Raw genomic sequence first — 12,523 nt, forward strand, 5'->3', positions numbered from 1 at the left:
CCCTCCTAACACTTAGCCTGTTGGTTTAAGGTCATCAGAAGTCCAAAGTGTCCAGAGGGGAGTCTGAACTTTCAGTTCAATAATTTTCACTCTCCCTTTTGTGGAATAAAAACTTCTAGGCCAACAGAACCAAAGGTTATAGGAACAGGGAGCAAAAACTTTCCTAGTGGATCAGTAGTGGTAATAGTGAGTAGAACTCTTCTGTTTTCTATCCCTTGATTCCTGGACCTATGGATCCTTGTTATGGGAGAAACAATACCATAATTTGGATGCTAATTCAAAGCATATACCACCTTCTGGAAAATCCTGTTCCAACTCTTGATATTTCTGTGACTTAATTGGCACTGTAACTCTGTCTTCAAAAGGCCATTCCATCTTCCTATCAATCCAGCTGCTTAAGGATTGTGGAAACATGGTAAGACCAGTAGTATCTTCCATTATTGTGGGCCCACTTTCACACTTCTCTGGCTGTGAAGTGACTTCCTTGGTCAGAAGTGGTACTGTGTGGAATACCACGGATAAGGCATTCTGTAAGTCCACGGATGGTGGTTTTAGCAGAAGCAATACGTTCGAGAAAGGCAAATCCATAACCACAATAAGTATTTACTCTAGTAACAACAAAGTGTTGGCCTTTCTATGAAGGACATAGTCCAATGTAGTCAGCCCGCCATATCTGAGGCTCAGTGTTAGTCTCTGTCATTTCTGGATCTGGCATTTAATAACAACTATAGCCAGGGCAGCCTTGGTGAGTGGTAGTCCGTGGTGCCAAGTCCAGGCTGGCCTCAAACTTGTGATCCTTCTGCCTCTACCTCCTTCAGCAAATCCTATACCACAATTGACTATTAATATGGCCCATTCGGCCCTGACTAAAGTGTTCAACTGCTTTCCTAATCTAAAGTATGTTCCACCAGTGAGCAGCATGGTCAAGCCTGTCATGGCAGCATCACACTCCCAGGTACCAACTGCTGTCTCGATCACTGTTCTATTGCTGAAAAGAAACAGCATGACCACAACAACTCTTATAAAAGAAAACATTTCATTGGGGCTGGTTTACAGTTTCAGAGGCTTAGTCCATTTTCATCATTGTGAGAAGCATGGTGGCATGCTTGGCAGACATTGTGCGGGAGAAGGAGCTGAGAGTTCTACATCAGGATCCACAGGCAGCAGGAAGGCAGAGTCACTGGACCTGGCTTGGGCTTTTTAAACCTCAAAGACCACTCCCAGTAACGTACTTTCTCTAACAAGGCTACCTCTCTTAGTCCTTTCAAAGAGTGCCACTCCCTGGTCACCAAACCTTCACATCTTTGGGGGCCATTCTCATTGAAACCACCAAATTAGGGTTGTAGTGCTATGAGAATTACCAAGGAATTTCCACAGCCTTTAGAAGTCAGGATTGCCAAGGAATGAATTCTCTCCAGATGGAACCAACCACAGTTATACCTTATTCTGATGTTTGAATTCTAAATTTAGGACTTTGGACTACATTCAGAATTTAAGCCTTTAGGTAAATGATGGCTTGCTGAGCCAGGAAAGTATATATGGGTATTCCCATTTTAAAATGTAAAGCACCTCCGGTTCCAAGCATTTAGGATAAAGAATATTCTACCTGTACCAGCAGAAATACTCCAGCTTAGACTAAAAGGGACAGATGACAAGCACAGGACAAGCTGAAAGAAGTTTTGGATTTCTAGAATTGTGCCTCGGGGAAGCAGACTGATGCGAGTGTCAGCTGCAAGCTCATGCTGCTTGCCGAGTGAAAAGGAGGTTAGCTCAAAGGGAAGACTCTTGGGTTGTGAGGGTGGAACTTCGGCTCAGACAGGGGACCATCGGGCCACAGAGGACTACTGCTAAACCTTGAAATCTAATCACATGCCTACTTGGGTCTCAGAATTTTTTGGTACTGCTAACTCTTTTCTTCCTTCCATTTTCTCTTTTTTATGATGGGAATGCCCATCATTTGTAACCAATCCTGTCCTGCTACTGTATTTGAGGAGCAGAAATTGTGTTTTCTAGCTAGAATTGAATGGAATGAAATAGAATAGAAATGGAATGGAAAGAAATCTTGTCCCAGGATGGCATATACCCAGATTCATATCTCATTAAACTCTTATTTGGACTTTGGGGGTGATGATGTTGGGAATAAATTAAGTTTGGTCCAGTGATATATGTTAAAGAGTTCGGGAGATCCTGAGGTGGGATAAATGTATTTTCCATGTGGAAGAAATGTGTATACTCAGGGCCCAAGGGGTGGACTGTGGAACTATGAGTAATGTCTCACCCCAGACATCCATTCATAATCCAGGAAACCTATGAGCATTATATTATGTGTCAATGAAGACTTAGCAAACATAATTAAGAATTTTAAGATATGGAAGAATATTCCTCCGATCTCAATTACTCAAGTGGGTTCTAAATGTAATCACACATATCTTTTTAAAAGGGAATCAAGAGGAAGATCAGAAAATAGAAGTAGGACTTTTGATGACAGAAGCAGGAGATGGGAGTGATGAGGCTGTGAGAAAGGGAATATTAACATCTAGATCCTGAAATGTAGAAACTGAAAAGGCCAATAAATGGATTTCTCCCTGGATACTTAGGTTTTATTTTAGCTCTGTAATGCTAATTTTGCACAACTAGTCTCTAGTACTAATAAGGATTTCTGTTGTTTTTTTCTAAACTTTTAAATTACATTTATTTATTCATTTTAGTGTGTGTGTGTGTTCTCGTGCCACGATGCATTTATGAAGATCAGATGACAACCTGCAAGAACTGATTTTCTCCTTCCACCTAGGGATTCAACTCAGGTTATCAGACTTAGCACCAAATACCTTTACCCACAAAACCATCTCTCTAGCCTAAACTTGTACTGTTTTAAGCTATTATGTGTGTTCATTTCAGTACCAATAGGAAATTAATATAATCTTAAATCAAGCTACAAGAGATCAGTTTTGTAAATATTAGATTTTTGATTAAGTATATATAGCTCAATAGTAGAGTGCTTATCTGCCATGTACAAAAAAAAAAGCCTTCACTACCTAGTACCTCACTCCAAAATATGTAGATTGCCAAATAAGAATCTTAGCAGTCTCTTTAAAGCATCTTGTGACCCAGCCCACAATTATATTAGCACTAAGGAGGCTAGGAAAGGAGGATTGTGTATCTCAGCCTGGACTCTGGTGCAAGTTTCAGACCAGCTTATGCTACAAAGGGAGACCTTGTCTACACACTATATTATTGCAACAGTTTCACAATAACAAACTTGCTTTAAATACACATCAGGCAGCAGCTGTACTCCTACCAAGGAAGAGGAGATGCTTCCTCACTAAGTATGACAGTTAAGTAAGTAATTATCTGCCTTGTTTTAGATACTTAGGAGTTAATAGGCAGCTCCTTTTTTATCTTGTTTTTCCTCTGTCTATCTGCCTGCCTACCTGCCTGTCTGTCTTTCTGTCTGTCTGTCTGTCTGTCTATCTATCTATCTATCTATCTATCTATCTATCTATCTATCTATCTATAGACAAGGTCTCATTATGTTGCCCAGGCTAGCCTCAAATTCCTAGTCTCAAGTGACCCTCCTGCCACAGTTTCTCAATTGCTGAGTGTAGGTGTCCACCTACCAGTTATTTTTAATTATGGGATGATCTGCTTTATGAATTTATTAAACTTACTATTAAACAGAAATATTAATAAAAATTCTTTTCTAATCTGTTAGTGCACCTAAGTACTTTTTATAGTGTACATAATGTGTTCTGTTGTGTTTATCTTACTTTTTCTATATGTATCATCTCATATTGAAATAAACATGTTATTACATAAAATTATAATAATTATTTCTTTATTTTTAATTGTCTGTGTTGTTTCCAAAGCTTTTATCCTTCTATAAATGCCAATGTGTAGATCATTGTTTCCTTGGAGTATATTTCCAGAACAGGGATTCTGGGTAAGGATAAGATTAGTTTCCTAGCATTTACAACATACTGGCAGACTATTTCTCAGAAAACCAACTAATTAAGCATTGTTTTTTATATTAATAAGATAAAATATACCTTTCTGTTTTTGCTACGCAACCAACATTGGCTTTATCATTTATTTTGTTAGACTAATAATTTTTAAATACAAAATTATTTAAATTTCATTTAATTCCAAGCAATAGCACATTTTCCATTATCCTTTGTTTTTAAACTCCTTTCTACTAGTTCATGATTATATAGGAGGGACTACATACCTTTGTATATATTAGTTCCAAAAAATATATCCCCAGGCATGGTAGCTTGGCAGTAGGATTATTGTAAGTTATAAGCAAGCCTAGGCTACTTAGTGAGTTTCAAGCCAGCCTAAGCTAGAGTCTGAGACCCTGTCTCAAAAAGCCACATGTATACATGCATACATACATACATAATACATGCATTTATGCATGCATGTATATATATGTAGTGGAGACAGAGAGAGGGGGAGAGAGGGAGAGGGAGAGGGCGCAAGCGCAAGCAAGCACACTCCTGGATGAACCTAAGGGCTAAAATGCCATACCTCTGAAACTCTGACACTGCTTTAAGTTTTGATTTGGTTTGTTTCAGTTTGGTTTGGTTACGAGTTAAGGTCATACTATATAATCCAAACTAGACTCAGACTTATGACCGTCTTTTCCAAGCCTCCCAGGTGCCAATTGCAGGTGTGCACCACCAGAATCCTCTCCCCTTATTCTTTAAATTTAGATTAGGGCAAACTTTTATTACTCAGATATATAATATGTGTGTATACATATATGCATTTCATTTGTATAACTTTTTAAATATGAAATTCATTGTATGAAATATTTTTCACTTAGGAACTGGGAAATTGTCTTTAGCTTTACCTGAATACGTACACTGTTCTGGTTCTCATCAGTTTTTAGAAGTTGTAAGTTATCTGATTACCAACTGACATGTACATACTGACTTCTAGAGATTAAAAAAAATACAGAAAAAAAAATACAGAAAAGAACCCAGAAAAAAAAAAGATTTTAAAACACTCATAATTTAACCACTGAAGAGGCCATTGTTTTTGTTTGCAGGTTTTTGTTTATATTAAGCTTTTATAAAATGACTTGTTTTTAGAAAAATGTTTTCATAGAGTAGACATTTCAGTCTAGCTCTTACAATCTTTCCACCCCCTAACACCATGTTTCTGCTATGATCCCGAGCCTTGTGTGCTGGAGTTGTGTTACAGATGGATCAGTCAGGTCTGGGTACCACACAGTCACTTGTGTTCTGCATTTTGAACACTTGTAGTTTTGTATAATGATCTTTCGCTATTGATTTTTTTATTGATTTTATTAAACTATACATTTTTCTCGACTTCCCTCCCTTCCTCTCCCCTGCCCTTCTACCCTCTGCAAGGAGATTTTTTTTTGTTGAGGAATAAGAACTATACTTATCTGTGGGTATAAGGATAAATATTTAAAGTATAGTTAGATGCCAGGATCCAGGGGTATCAGCACAAGGAAAAACTCTGACCACCAGGTGCATAGGACTCAAGTTGCACTGAATAGCTCGAGAAGGTTCCATGTCTTAATCTTTCTGTAAAAGGCAGACTTTGATAAGGCATTATTTTCCCATTGGACTGTACCATACCTCTTTACCAGTATAAGTGTATGGTAAAGATGAATCTCTCCATCCCACATTTTACATTGCATTTTTTCCATTGGATCATACCAGATTTTATCATTGATTCTATATGCTTGGAGTCCAGGGAACTTACTCTCAACAGTTGGCACTATGTGCATTCCTGGGACTTTTTTCTTATTCTATGCATACATGCCTTACTCTCCCTTCCAGAAGTGTGAGACATGGTTAGTGTTTCAACTATTGTTTTTTCACCTGTCTCTATTTAGAGTCAGAAAAGTTCCCACGCTTAGGCATTGTAGTTAGTAATTCCAGCTAAGAGATTTGAGAAGCATTAGTTTGCCTGCTGAATATTAGGGGAAAATATTTGAGAAAGAACAAAATTTCCAGGGAAAATTACAGCTGTTTCATGTGTGACTGACAAAGTAAAACTAAAAACTGCCTAACAAAGCAACAATATAATGAGAGAGAAAAATCTACAAGCTGCATGAATTTTGCAAATTCTTGCACTGTCCCATTGTCTCCTGGTCCTTGCCAAGTAAGAATCTGTTTCCACGGGTGCCTTGCCCTGAGGAAAGCCACTGAACAGGTAGTCATATGCTGATCTGAGACGAGGCTGCACAGCTCCAACAATAGGAATTATAAGGGTCACTAAAGTGCCAAAACTTCACTAGTCCCAGGTAGCTGGCCAGGTTTCCAGTACCAGGTACAATTTCACTATTGTTGAGTAGATCTTAGTTCAGTTAGAGAGCTGTTGGTTACTGCGGTGGTATGTGTGCTACTATTGCGCCCTTAGAAATATCATGCCACGCTGGTCATTGCTTTAGTTCACAAACATTATATCTGAGTAGGACTACTGGTTGCTTCTCTCCATTGTGGACTTGCATATTGTCTCCTAGTACTATACTATGAAAGCTAAACCTCAGGAAGGAGGTATTCAGGTCAGACCTTGCTTGGATGCTGCATCCCTCATCTTTTGTTCAAAGTATATTGTGTCTTTAGCAATAGAGAGTTATCTTCAACTCTGGGAGGCAGCCAAGGGCAACAGCAATTGTTTATGTTGTAGGAGTCTGACCAACAATTCAAAAGGGAGCTTTTCCTGCATGGTATATACAAACTTATATGTATTATATGTAGTTTTAGATAGATCCATTTTATTTCTTATGACTTTTCAGGACATTCTAACTTACTTTACCCTCCTTCTATATTTATCATCTTCCCCCTCCCTAACTAGAGCCCCTCATTTTTAAATTTTTCTCATTCAGATGACTTAAACCCTACTTACAGCTCTCTTCCCTTCTCTATTGCTCTCTGCCCCATGTAGTATTCCCTTTTTACTTTCCTGGTTACTGCAGTTACTTCAGGCTATATACGCACATTTAAAGACCTGGAGCTAGGAACCACAGCTGAGAGAGAACCATGACATTTATCTTCTGGGTCTGAATTACCTCATTCAATATAGTTCCAAAGACTGATGATAATAAAAGAAAATATTGAAGAAAAAGAATGTTAAACTTTTGATATATTGTACCACAATTAAAAGCCTAATTTCAGGGCCAATGAGATGGCTCAGCAAATAAACTTACTAAGTAAGTCTTTAGACTTGAGTTCCATCCCAAGAACCCACATGAAGTTGGAAAGAAAGATCCAACACCACAAAGTTGTCCTCTGACCCATGCATGTGTGCCTTTGCACATACATTTACACACATCATGCACATACAATAACAAATAAAAATTTAAAAGCACAATTTTAGCTTCAGGTATAATGGAATAGCCTGTGGGTTTTTTTGGGGTTTTTTTTTTTTAGTCCTTATACTAAGAATAGCCCAAAAAGGAGAAGAAAAATATTAGAAGATACATTAGGAAGCCTAGGAAATGAATAAATGAGCAGAAAGCCAAAGAACAAACAGCTGCTCCTCCTCCTTCTCTTCCTCCTTGTTTTCATGAAATTGCCTCACTGTATATACCAAGCTGGCCTCTAACTTGCAATCCTCCTGCCCACTACTCACAGTCGCCTTGCCTCAGTCTTCCATGTGCAGGAATTATAGGTTTATAACATTATGCTTGGTTCAGATAAACAAACTTCTGTTAATATAGTAAATAATAAAAAATATAACCAATTATAAATAAAGAATTGAAATAATGAACTGTGTTCTGATGTGGAAAAAAATCTAAAGATTTCATATATATTTAAAAAGCCTGCTAGAAGCTGGGAAGTGGTGGCACATGCCTTTAATCCCAGCATTTCGAAGGCAGAGGCAGGTGGATCTCTATGAGTTTGAGGCCAGCCTGGACTACAGAGTGAGTTTCAGGGTAGTCAGGACTGTTACACAGAAAAACAGAGAGAGAGAGAGAGAGCCATTAGAAATAATAAATTGGGCAAAGATATAGGACACAAAATTACATATTTTCATTTCTATATTAAAAATAAATGATCCAAAAATGAAATCAACAAAAATGCATTTATAGTTGCATCAAAAAGAACAAAGACTATAAAAATGAATATAACCAAATAGGTAGAAGATTTGTTCGCTAAATATAACAAATGTTAATGAAAGAAATTAATGAAAATTGAAATTATTTTATTGTCTGAAAAACAGATATAACTGGAGATTATAATGTTAAATGAAATAAGCCAGACTTTGATAAATAATTGCATTTTTTCTCAATTTTATAAAAAATTTTAAAAGATTTAAAATTAAATATAGACTAGATATATGATTCAAGAATTCTAAGTACATACTCTGAAGGAAATGCAGTGAAGAGGTAGAATAGGTATTATCTTTGTTACTGTACAGTATTGTTCACATTAGACAAAATGGGAACACTCCAAATTCCCATCAACAATTGAATAGAAAAACAAAGGTGGTATATACATAGGTAGAATATTTGGCCTTAAAAAAGGAAGGAAATTCTAACATATGCTATGCCATATATGAACTTCAAAGGTATTGTGCTGAGTTAAATAAAGCAGTTAGTTTTCAAAGGAAAGATATTTATAATTCTAGTTGAGTAGTCTAATTCATAGACACAAAGTAGAAATTTATTGTTAGATTGAGAGGAACTAGCAAGTAGAGTTTCAGTTTGATAAGATGAAGTAGTGGTGGCATTTACACAATGATGTATTTAAAGTCACTAAACTGTACTCTTAAAATGATAAATTTTATGTTACACATATTTTTCTGTGATAAAAAAAATACTAACAAAGGCCAGCATAATGGCTAAACAGGTAAGAACACTTTACACAAAAGCCTGATGACTTGAGTTTGATCCCAGAAACTCAAAGTGAAAAGAACCAGCTAAAAAGGTTGCCCTCTGACCTCCATGTGTGTCATGTCATGAGAATGTGTGCCTGTACACACACACACACACACACACATACACACACACACACACACACACACCCTAAGCAATAATAGTTAAAACCTAGTTTTGATATTAATCCCAGAGCAAATGTGTGCTTAATTCAGTGAAACTTGTAATTGAGCATTCTCTAGTCTGCTCCCTTACAAGTTGAAGCAACTCTGAAAATGTAGCATGTTTAGGGGTTGGGGGAATGGCTCAGTTGGTGAAACACTTGTCTCGCCATCATGAGGACCCAAGTTTGGTTCCATGAATAAACATAAGAATGTCAGGAATGGTATGCATGCTTATAATCCCAGCACTGGGAAGGAAGAGACAGGAGGATCCAGGGGCTCACTAGCCAGAAAATCTAGCCTAGTTGGTGGACTAGGTTGATGAGAGAATGGAACTCACAAGGAGATGAGCGACGTTCCTGAGGATGACACGCAAGGCTTTCCACTGGTCTACATATGTACTCATACACGTATGCATGAAAAGGCAGCATATTTCGTAAAGATATCAAATCAAGTACTCATGAAAATATGTCATAGCCAAAAACATATAGTAGGGGTTCTATTAGTACTGACAAGAAAAGATATTCAATGTATTTGGGAGGAAAACATTTTTAGAACAATGTGGATTTTCCCCTTTGGTGATAGGAAAAATGCATGTCAGTGAATGAACAATATACTTATTGTATCTAAAAGTCTATTTAATTTACTTTTACATATATAGTAATATATATAATACAATTAACATAGGTATGGATTGCAAGATAGATTCTAATGTTAAGAAAGCTAGACTGTAAAAGGAAGACACCTTAAACAGAAACAAATGAGGTAGATGTGTACATATGTATATACATACATTGTGAGTGTCTGTGGAAACCAATATTGCTTTAATCTGTACATTAAGAATATCCTGACCATTTTTCAATTTTGTGTCAGGATGCAACAGTAGAATGAAACTCAGTGGACGACCCTACAGGTTCATGGGTGTGCTTGGAACATCAAAACTCTATGACATTCGCAAAACAGTCTTCACTTTCACTCCACAGGTGAGTGGCAAAAGCTACACCATGCATTGAGATGAATCGAAATGAGAGGAGAGAGACTGCAGAAATAAAACATTGGCTGGAATTGGATTAGTCACAGTCTTACAGGGCCTTGCATGTATTAAGTGATTCAATAACTGTTCGCTGAATTGAACTTGCTGCATAGAGCTTTGCCATGTGACTGCCACTACCAATATTCCCGGGTGTTAAACTGTGATTGGGATTTTCCAAATGTTAAGCTATTTACAGAATTTTCCTTATTTTTCAGAAGTTAAATTAAGACTGTATTTGTCCTTTATGTGTGAAATACAATCTATTTAACTGCTCAATTAAGTGTTTCCTATTATGAAGGAGCCTTTTCATTTGCATAGAAATCTTCAATGTCCTCTTTTAAAGAAAAATAACAGGACTATTAGGCTGTAATCATATATATTGGTGGCCTGACATTTGTTAGCGACATACATAATCTAAGATGGATGGTAGTAGCAATTATTTTCTGGGAAGGAAGCTAGGTACATTGTCACTTGCTTGTAATTCCAGCACTTAGGAGGATGAGGCAGTGCATTCAGCACCAACAAGGGCCACATGGTTAGCAAGGTTAGTATGAGGTACATAGGAATATTCTGTCTCAACCAATGGCTGAAGATGAAGCTTAATGGTCAAGTGCTTTCTAAACATGCACAAGTCCTAAGGTTTGATCTCTAGTAGCAAAGTAATTATTTTCTTGAAGGAAAATTTTAATCCTCTTTTTGTTATATCTAAAACAGTGCATCTAAGATAGACAAAAGATGAACTTAACCTAAACTCTATTTCTGACTTTTCCACTTGCTAATCAGATGTGTGTGTTAGTTCACATACTGCCCCTGAGTCTTACTCTTCATATTAAAAGAAAAACGGCAGCCGGGCGGTGGTGGCGCACGCCTTTAATCCCAGCACTCGGGAGGCAGAGGCAGGCGGATCTCTGTGAGTTCGAGGCCAGCCTGGTCTACAAGAGCTAGTTCCAGGACAGGAACCAAAAGCTACAAAGAAACCCTGTCCTGAAAAATCAAAAAAAAAAAAAAAAGAAAGTAAAACGTCAAGTTGAGAATAGTGGTGCGTGCCTGTAATCTCATAACTCAGAAATTACAGAGCAAGGGCATTATGAGTTCAAAGCGAGCCTAGGCTACATAATAAGAAATTAGGAAGAAAGGGGAGAGGTAGAGAAGGAGCTACCTATACTAGGTGGTTATGGGATTAAATGAAATTATATACTTGAAAAAAATTGTAAGCAGTCACACACTTTAAAAATATTAGAAACTAGCTAGGCAGTGATGGCTGCACACCTCTATCCCAAGCAGTCAGGAGGCAGAGGCAGGCAGAGCTCTGAATTCAAGGTCAGTCTGATCTACAGAGTGAGTTCCAGGACAGCCAGGGCTACACAGAGAAATCTTAGCTCAAAAAAATCCAAAAGAAAAAGAAAAAAAATATCAGAAATTATTGTTATGCATACCGTTGACCACCACATACTTTGAGAATTATTAGTCATTAAATTTGAGAGTACTGTTTCCTGTGTGACATATATGCTTTATGAATAAGCAGACATTGAAAAATACTATTTGATATTTGTGAGAGAAAATTTTTCTGAATGATTGTTTTTCCTTTTCTCAGTTTATAGATCAGCAACAGTTCTACCTGGCTCTGGACAACCAGATGATAGTAGAAATGCTTAGAACAGATCTGTCCTACCTCTGTAGCCGCTGGAGGATGACAGGCCAGCCTACCATCACTTTCCCCATCTCACACACCATGCTTGGTAAGGGAATGAGTGAAGGAAGTTATGTGTGTAGTCCTTCAGTGTCGCACTGCAGAGAAGTACTTACCAGCTTAGCTTTTGTGCCAGCCAATTTTCTAAGCTCTGGACACACAGGGTGATAGACAAGTAAGGTTTCTGTTCTATTTAAGTTTATGTTTTAGGAGGTGAAGACAGATGATAAATATGAAATAAATGGATGCATAAGAATATTTCATATGGTTTGAGAGCCACAGTGTAAAAACGGAGCAAAGACTAGCTTTAGGTAATTGATTTCTGAGTTAATTTTCCAAAAGTTATATTCTACAATTGTTTTTAAAGAGAATGCTACTACATCCTGCATCTGTTTTATCCCAGTGGAGCATCACAATTTATAGGAAAGTTCCCAAGCTTCTCCTTCCAAAGCCCGTCTTACTGAAGGAGTCGCATTTAGGCGGAGAAAGTGCAAAAAGCTTTTGGGTTGTATTAGGGCCAGGGAGAGCTGCTTCCTTACAAGGAAAGGCTTTGTTGTTCTGAGTTCTGCTGCTTTCTTTCTGTGTCTCTGCTGTTGCTTCCAAAGTTCTGTGTGTACTGCCAAAGTGCATAGAATTCCTTTTCATGAAAAAGAACCTTTTATCATTAGTCATTCAAAATCCAGACAGACTGGTAGGAATTTTGGTCACATCTGAAAAGGGCTACAAAATAACAGGAGCTGAGAAAGTAGGGTAGTCTTTGTTCTTTTTAACAAGTGCCCATT

General features: G+C 37.5%; 1 protein-coding gene across 1 annotated transcript in view; it reads left to right on the forward strand.

Moving 5' to 3' along the window:
* Phka1 (phosphorylase kinase regulatory subunit alpha 1) overlaps positions 1–12,523 on the forward strand; it is a 127,892-nt gene that overhangs the window by 62,070 nt on the left and 53,299 nt on the right. The window contains exons 15-16 of the mRNA XM_013350522.2: positions 9,892–10,001; positions 11,646–11,790. Coding sequence (XP_013205976.1) covers positions 9,892–10,001; positions 11,646–11,790 — 255 coding nt within the window. The remainder of the gene's footprint in view (positions 1–9,891; positions 10,002–11,645; positions 11,791–12,523) is intronic.

This window comes from Microtus ochrogaster, chromosome X (assembly GCF_000317375.1).
Source record: "Microtus ochrogaster isolate Prairie Vole_2 chromosome X, MicOch1.0, whole genome shotgun sequence".
Classification (NCBI taxonomy): Eukaryota; Metazoa; Chordata; class Mammalia; order Rodentia; family Cricetidae; genus Microtus; species Microtus ochrogaster.